Genomic DNA, 9,076 nt, shown 5'->3' with positions numbered 1-9,076 from the left:
AAACAACTTCACGCACTCACCTACAAGACCGCCCTCCAATCCAATCGGTTCATCCAAAAATTACCTTATCAACATGTACTTCTCTTGCGGAGAATCAAACAGTGAGACTCGGGGGTATTCGACATAAGACTGGATGAGAGGACAATAACAGCCATTTTGTCTGCTTGCAGAAATGCAGGTTGGGTTAGGGAGGGTGATTCTTATTATTTCAACAAAATGGAAAGAAAAATAATAATTATGAAATAACACCCACAATTCAACTATAGATGCATGGTCGATCTACTTGCTCGAGCTGGGCATTTAACAATGCAGAAAAGTTCATTAAAAGGATGCCCATTGAACCTGATGCAGTTCTATGGCGAAACCCTGATCTGGGCATGTAAGGTTCATGGAGATACTAAAAGAAGCGAGTGTCTGATGAACCACCAAAAGCTTCTACAGATGGATTCTAGTCATAGTAGGAGTTACATTTTTTTTCTTAAATTTATATATGCCTCAGCTGGGAAATGGTGTGAGAAAGCAAAGATGAGAGAGCTGATGAGCCAGAAAGGCCCCACAAAGCCAAAAGGAACTAGTAAAAGATCGGTTTTATACATGAATTTGCAGTGGGTGACAAGCTGAAAAAAATATACATAAAATTGATTGATATTGCAGAGTAATTAAGAGTTGAAGAGTACCATCCAAAAATTTCAGAGGTTTTGCTAGACACTGATGATGAGGAAAAAGCTTTCCAATTGCACCACCACAGTGAGCTTGCTGTTGCTTTTGGGCTTATAAACACGAGTGTGGGGGACCAAAATCAGAATCATGAAGAATTTACGATCTTGTGAGGATTGTCACTCAGTGATGAAACTCATTTCAAACAAGTACTAGAGGGAGATAGTGATCAGGGATCGGATCAGATTCCACCACTTCAAGAACGGGGACTGCTCTTGCAGTGACTACTGGTAATAGGAAGGCTGTTCTTCACATTGGGATCCAAACTAAAGATATATCACCTTTCCATGGATGACAGAGACAATCCTTGCATGTAAGAACACGAAAATGGAAGTTTGTCCTGTGCGAACTTAAGGGATTCAATCAATTCTTCAACTTGATGTCTCAACATGTAGACCTCATCCGCTTGAATATTGGTTGCCCATTCATCTATCATCCTGCAGAAGACTAATAGCTTGTTAAGTTGCTGCAAAGATAAAAAAAAAAGGCAGATTACAAATTGATAAAACTGAAATATTTTAAATTTCATCAAGGATAACCAAAAATGTGCCCAACTCCTACACAATGAAAATTGAGTACATGAATATTAATCTGGCTCTCCTGAGGTTTCAGATCAGAAATATTTTTTCCCATCTTCGGAAACAATATTTTTCATTTCACATATAAATAAAAAATGGAAGTGCAAAAAAAGCTGAAACAATATAAAAACAAAGTTGAACAACGAACCTTAATTGAACTTCAGAAGCATTATTACAATCTGAAAATAGAACCTTGACAACAGGGTGCAGATCTAGCTTTGAAACAGGACCTGCTGTATCCTCTCTTTCCAAGCAATAGCCAGTACAGCACCAGACATTTGAATTTAGGAGAACAATTTGCAGTATTGAGGATCTAGTTTGAAGATCCCTCACCAATGTTCGGAACGATAATTCATCATTTGCACTTTTCATCAGTTGATTTACAAATATTCTTTGCAAGGTATGACTCCTGTTCAAGATTATTAGACAAAGTTTGTAGATCAAACTTTCTATTTACCACATGAACAGTTAACATATGTGCCTTAGAATGTTCATGTGCAAATGGGAGATTTTCTATTCTTGATGTGTAAATGATTATCCTAATCAGTTAGCATCTAACAAACAATCAACAAATAGAAGAATTCTACACTTCAAATTAGACTGTTCTTACTTGCTCTTGGAAGTTGGAAAGCCTATAACTGCACCGATGAAGTGTCAACCAAATTACCTTCACATTACATTTTTTTTTTTTTATAAGTATAAATTTATTAAGAGGAGAAAAATTACATAGAAAAGAACAAAGGCGGTCAAGATGGCCAACCAACAACAACAAAGACCAACTATCACGTAAGTGTCCCATCTAAAAACAAAATCCTCAAAGAACACAATCTTGAAATCTGGCCACAATTTACATCAAAAGAATAAAAGGCCTAAGATATTTAAAATAAGCTCTTGAGAGGTGGTTCCAAGCCTTTGAAGATCCTCCTGTTTCTCTCTAGCCATAAACCCCAAGTAGTGGCAAAAGGAAGGAGAACCCATAGAATTTTCCCTTTTCCCCAAAACAGAGAGATATCCCAACTCTGAAAAAGAGAGTAAAGCGAGATTGGAATGACCCAAGGGATGTTGAAAAGACCAAAGATATTTGACCAAACCAAATAAGATAATTTGCAATGAATTAAAATGGGATCCACTGCTTCACATTACATAGTTGACACATGCCAAGAAAGAATTCAAAACCACAAGGACAATTAAAAATGAGGACTATAAAACTCGGTATCACAACTAGACCCAGTCAAGGCAGCTCACCTCTTTTCTGTATACTAGAAAAGAAACTTCTTGCTTTTTCATTGAACATAATATTTTAAAACAGGGAGACATCATACGAATAAACCCTAGCCTATAAATAATCAAGAAACTCAACAAAAGAACCACACATGAAACTACAAGTCAATGAAGAAACAAAAAGAACTTTCTTTTTGAAACTAAGCAAACATTTATAAATTGGTTTGAATAAGTAGCGATGATGAGAAAAGGACTCGTTCTTTGATCAAACGAAAGAGGCATGTAAGTTCTTTTCTTTTACATTTATAAATTGATTTAGAAGATCATAAAAATGTAAACTTGTTCTATTCCTGAAGTAGAAAATGGTTAAAAAGTCAAAATCAAGAGGCCAAGTCATCTAGGGGTTAAGCCTGGAGAATACATCCTAAACATGGAGACCAAAGTTCAACCTTGTAGGTTTGATCAAGTCTCAAACCTCCCACATGAGATGGCATCAATTCTGAGAAACTGGTGGCAAGCTTTTAAATCCCCACGAGAAAACTCACGACATTAATGATATCATTACGGTAAAAACTAGGGAGTCTTCAGATATTTCATTAATGCAACAAAGGATCTGCATAAGAACCAACTTCTGAGAATGCAACTGAACAGTTTGAGGCCTTTCTTGCAGCAATGATAAAAGTTAAACTCTAAGAACATGAGGGCACATTAGTTCAACTTCTACATATTTTGCAGCAATAATATCTATCATGGAAATGACCATCAGGGGCTAGCTGGGATGGTAAGCATGACTGGGTGTGCTCCCCAGGTCACACCTTCGAATCCTATATGCCCCTCCACTTAAAAGTGGCTATATTTAACTGCTAAACACGTACTAGGGTGGTTGGTACGTGCGGCCCGCCAAAGCAAAATATACACATATCATGGAAATGTATTTGAAATGCTCTCACCTAATGCAAGTCGAAGTGTAAGAATCCTGAGATGGTTTGATTAATTGATTCGGAAAGAAAAGGTGACATAATTTGCAAAATTGAAGAACCATGTAGGTCTTCACGCACAAGCACCACTCTCTAAACTCAAAACAACTGACTGTAACATAATTAAACACAACAATTCACTTGAATAAATGATGCCACACTAAAATAACAGCCAGATAGTACAAATTCTTCTAGTAGGGTGGCTCAAAATGATAATTTAGAACAAAACATGCAAGTATTAAGTACTATTTTCTCACCTGAATATGTCACCAGACCCGCCAATGGGTAAACCAGTGGAAGTGTAGCACTTGAAAAATCGAACACCACCATCTAGTGGTGCATGCTCATCACTAGCAGAAGGATAATCTCCAAGAACAGATGAACACTGAGTGCATCGATATTCAATCCACTCCACATCTTTTGAAAGGTTGGAGGTTCTAACCATGAAACCATTTCCAAGAGAGCCATTAAGAATTGACTCCTGATTTTTTAGGTTCCTGATACTTTTTCTAGGCTCTTGGTCCTTCATAAATGTGACAGAGCCATCATGTGAGCAACCTTCATGGTCATGAGTTGGAACATGATGATTTGTCTCATCAGAAATACAAAATGAAGAACCAACATTATTTTGTGTTTCGAGAATTTTGTTTTCCAGGTCTGCAGCAAATCTTTCCTTCTTAAGAGGCATACCGCTACATTTCTCATAAGCATAAGATGTACTATCGCTGTGATTCCCACAACATAAGCTTTGTCTACCATTACATCCAGAACCTATCACAGATTCAATTAAATTATCTTCACCAACTAGATCGCATCTGTCAATTTTTTGGCTACCATTAAAGCAATCTGGAAATGCATCTGCTGCAAGGTCATCCTTGCTAACAATAACTGATGTGGCATCTACTAAACATGTGCCCTCTTCACAAATATAGGAACTCGCATACTTAGATACCAATTTCTCGCTTATACCTCCGAACGAACAACAGCAGGCTCCAAACCAATTATCAGCTACTTCTCGCCAGTTGGCTGATGGCATTTCCACAAAAGATCTGTGCAGAAAAGAGCCTCAAAATTCTCATGAAAAAGTTTTCAATGCTTTCTAAATAAACACATTGAAAATTGTAAGTGAGATTAAATTCTCATGAAAACATTCCTACATTAGCATGCATTAACAGTAGTGGCAGCTCACTAAACCACATCAAAGTTGAATAATACTATCTTAATAGTGTTTAGCAGAAAGAGTAAGAAGCTCACTAGAAGAAGCACATATTTGAACCCATGGCTCAAAGTCCCAGGATTGGCCTAGACTGAGACCAAGCTGTCTAGACTGCTCCACTATGAGACTAACACAAGAAGCACAAAACCCCTAAAACACTGAACAAACCCCAAAGTAGTAGCAGAAAATTTTGCACAAGCATAAAACGTACAAATATTTTACACGGTATATATCCTATAAATACTAATTTTATGTACCATGTCGTTCATTTTCCATATCAATCAGAATCTCCACCCCCCCCCCCCCTCCCGGTTCCTCATCGTAATCACTTGAATGGTTAGGTTTGAGATTTCTCTAAAAAACAAATGAAGTGTGAAACATAGACCCTCGAGGTTGCTTTTGCCTTATTATAATTGTAATAGAGACATTAGGGAAAAGAGGGGATTTTTTTTTCTTTCTAAATGGAGGTTTGAGAGATCAAGTGACCCATTACCCTGTTATAAAGCTATAGTCTTGAGGCGCCTCCAGCTATAGCCAAGAGGCATCTGCCTCAGCAGGCTAAGGCGTAAGCCTCGATATGACCTATTAAGGCTATGATCCTGCATCCTGCCTTGGGGGCGGACGCCTCAAACGATTCAGAACGTTCCTTTCATATCATTAGTCATCACAGTGATCCATAAATGGAACTGAGTAACCAGAAGTTTTTAAAGAGAGAGAGAGAGAGAGAGAGAGAGAGAGAGATAGCTCCTAAGCATATTTGAATTAAACATAAAGCATTGACTGCTACCTGAGAGGCTTTCTTGTCAACTTAATCGAGCAACTCTTGCAATAAAAATGCACCTCATCTTGGGAAGATAAGCACTTTATATCTGTACCAGTTAATCATGATAACATACAAGATAAGATAACAAAGCAGGAGCAAATTGTAACAGCATCATCAGTAATAAAACCATAGAAAAATGATAAACTAGGAGTATAGGACAAACCGAACAAGTTCACATGAATGGACATCATTTTTGTCTTGATTCTTCAAAACTATAAAGACCTTAAACGGCAGAAAATCCATTGATAAGGAGAAACAAATTGAACTATATTTAACAAAATCTGTTTAGTGGTCTATATTTGATGAAGGCAACAATATTTAATATTAGAACATTGTTAGGGTAGAGAGCACAGGAGATCCCATGCGGAGATGTTGAAGACTAAGAGATGAACGAAGAGATGAAATAGGCAATAATGCTTGAAGATAAAATCAATACAAAAGTATCCCTCTTTCAGAGCTCTAGTATCGTTAATAAGGCTTGCTCAAGGAAGATAAATGAAACAAGATATCCCTAAATATGAGATAATGGAAGGGATGACTCCGACAGCCATTTCAAAGAATCAAATCATCTCAGGACAGCAACAGTTACGTTATCTAAATTCGAGAAATGGGTAGCTTGTCTTATGAAAAATTAATGGCAGAGTATAACAGTTGTAACATGACCACTGCCATGTAAACCCTAGGTCGCATTTGTCACTTAGAATAAGTTGGGAGCCCCCACAATAGGCTTCTTTTTCTATGGTTCTACCTTTCTAATCAGATTTTATTAAACTTTATTTTGGTTGGTTAGTTATATTTACTCTAGTTTTTGTTGTTTTTGGTGTTGAAACAGTTTTTCTTTATCCATGGGCGATGAGTTTCGATGTATTGGGTGTATCCGTATTTATAGAAGCTTTAATTTTCGTGTTTATCCATGGGCGTTGGTTCAATTTATATTAAATATGTTAATCAAATCTATCAGCAAGATTTCTAAGGGTCTGATAAAGCCACGAAAGGATAGAAACAATAAAAACATGGTACATGACCAAACTTCACAAGGGTTTCCACTTGCAGAAGACACCATCTTGGACCATGCACAACAAACCAAATTTGAGAAAATTGAACCATATTAAAATTTTCACATAAATATGGAGAAAAAAAAATCGGGAGAACCTTCCTCGCAATGCATGGAGGTGGTCTAGAAGAAAAGCCTTCTCCATCTTTCTTATTGGGAAAAAAAGAGGAGACTGGAACTCTGAGGTGACCAAACAGAATCCATCGCTCACAAGGACATGCTTTTCACACGTGGCAGCTGACGTGGAGTATCATAGGGGTCCCACCAGTAGGACCCCTGACCATGTGGCGAGTTGCAGCTCATTTCCTTTATGCAACATGATATATTTAGAATTAACAAAAAAAAAAAAACAAGGGTTGCTATTAATAGGGGGAAAGTGCAAAGTTGGACGTAGATAAGGGCATTGTATTATGGGTACAATCCAGAACCACATGGACCGTTCAAATTCACCATGTCAGCATTTCATGTAGCAAGAGAAGCATATCTTAGCTGGGTATGGGATCTGCAGTGGCAGCCTAAAAGACCTTCTCCCCAAAAGATGAAAACCAAGAGATTACTACTTTACACTAAATATGGACTTAGGTCTTTTCCCTGTACACGATTTGAACATGGCAATTCAATAAAGAAAAGCTAACGGTAGATCTCCGATTATTAGAATAAATGCAATCAAGAGAGGTTAGTGGAACATCATCTGGAAACTCAGAATATTGATTCAGCATATCATGCTAGTGATAAGTACCTTCTCTCTGTTTGCATCTTTCCCATTCCAATTAATAATATAAGTATACGTAACATTTGTCCATAAAATGCCACTACACCTAAACATATTCTAACTCCTAGAAGGCTAAAGTTTCTGCCCAACATATAAACTGCACCTGATCAAAAAGCCCCTTCCACTCCAAATATCAAGTCCATCAAGTTCCAATATCACCAATACATCGAAATCAGCTTAAGATTATACCCATTTAGCAATGTAAATGTCTGCAAAAAGGTGTTGAAACTTGGTCTGAACAATTTAGATTCATAGGGTTCAAAAGCATTTAGACCTTTCCGCTATATATGCCCCTATTGAACCCATATCCATGGTATTAGCACTCATAATTTACCAAATTACTGAGAAATAATCCAAAATTTTAATCTGCAAATTAACAGGAAGTCCGAAACTCATATATAATCAATTTAACAACAACTGTCAGCTAATTCAGTATAAACAATTAAAACAATTAAACTAAGCATGATTTACAAAATCATCAGCAAAGCCAAAACCCACCTTAATGAGTAAATTCCGAATGATTGTAACCAACCAATTCATGTAATTTCTGGACTAAACAAACCCTTGAAGCTAGAAATTAAAAGATCCTGGAAAAATGGACATGTAGGTTCAACTTACCAGAATCGACCGAAAGGGATCTCAACCGATCCGATGACTCATTTTCTCGGCCTGAACCCTGATAAGACAAATCCAAAACCGAATCAAAATTCATGACGAGTGGATGATCAACCGGAAGAAGCAGAACCAGCTTCACTTCAATGTGATCCTCCATCGCACTGAAATTTACGGGAGAGCCAAGATCAATTAAAACCCTAGGAACGGGAACCCTAAGTATGAAATCAACAGAATCATTGCTTCCATGTTCGATTTCTTCAATCCAGCTCACTAGAAGCAGAGATTGTTCAGATTTTAAAGAGACATCGAGTTTCTTGCATTGAATTGCAGGTTTCATGTCAGGAGTGAAGAGGAATAATCGAAAAGTTGGGATGTTAGCTAGGGCTTCCCATGTGTATCGCCATTTTCTAGGGTTTGGGAGGGCAGACATTTTCTTCAGAGGTTTTATTCTCTCCTCTCCAGCTCTCCCGCTAAAATTAAACACGAACGAAACGAACAACTACTTGTTTTCTAGGGCTTTGGGCTGTCAATGGGCGGGTTCCCTAAACCAGCCCTAATCCTCCATTGGGCCCAAATCAGTTAAACCAAATGGACCTAATGGTGACGAGTCAGGTTTGGTTGATTTTTTATTTTATAAAAATAAAAATTTATCCATATTTCGAAATCGTTTAGGGGCATCAATTTTGATGCGAATTTTCATGGAAATACGAGTCCAATCTTTATCTTAGTTGAAAAACGAATATTTGATAATAAACTTGGTATTTATTTTATTTATTACAACACATCATATGTCCAACTGTATAAAGTACGGTGCAGGCTGGGCTGGGTAAGGTTTAAACATTGTTAGGCCCTAGATCAGCCCAAAATTGATGGGATAAATATTTTTAAACAACCCTACTTTCGCGAGCTCGAGATTGGGTACACGAGATGCGAGTGTTGTCAGCGTGAGTCCACATATTGGCTTTGGTTTTATGAAATATTTTTTTTATCTTTTTCAGTTTACTTTTCAATCGATTGAAAGGCACCCTATAACCTCTATGTTTCTCAGAATGGATATATCTTTTTGTAACCAACATTTTTCCAAAAGGTATGGTTCTTTTCGT

At 37.3% G+C, this 9,076-nt stretch overlaps 1 protein-coding gene across 2 annotated transcripts; it reads right to left on the bottom strand.

The window, feature by feature from the left end:
- Positions 1–526: 526 nt before the first annotated feature.
- On the bottom strand, positions 527–8,458 carry LOC147407395 (HECT-like ubiquitin-conjugating enzyme (E2)-binding protein). Of its 2 annotated transcripts, XM_086435941.1 has the most exons (5): positions 7,977–8,456; positions 5,497–5,578; positions 3,751–4,542; positions 1,444–1,704; positions 527–1,154 (listed from the first exon to the last, which is right to left on the bottom strand). In XM_086435941.1, the coding sequence occupies exons 1-5, from the start codon at positions 8,401–8,403 to the stop codon at positions 995–997; spliced, it is 1,722 nt and encodes a 573-aa protein (XP_086292067.1). In that variant the 5' UTR covers positions 8,404–8,456; the 3' UTR covers positions 527–994. The 2 variants fall into 2 exon arrangements, with proteins under 2 accessions (XP_086292067.1, XP_086292068.1); XM_086435942.1 differs by lacking the exons at positions 527–1,154; positions 1,444–1,704 and adding an exon at positions 1,717–2,314 and having other exon boundaries at positions 7,977–8,458.
- Between the last annotated feature and the right edge of the window lie 618 nt (positions 8,459–9,076).

Source organism: Akebia trifoliata, chromosome 3, assembly GCF_017979445.1.
Source record: "Akebia trifoliata isolate Shusen 1 chromosome 3, ASM1797944v1, whole genome shotgun sequence".
Taxonomy (NCBI): domain Eukaryota; kingdom Viridiplantae; phylum Streptophyta; class Magnoliopsida; order Ranunculales; family Lardizabalaceae; genus Akebia; species Akebia trifoliata.
This window is presented reverse-complemented; position numbering and strand designations above follow the sequence as displayed.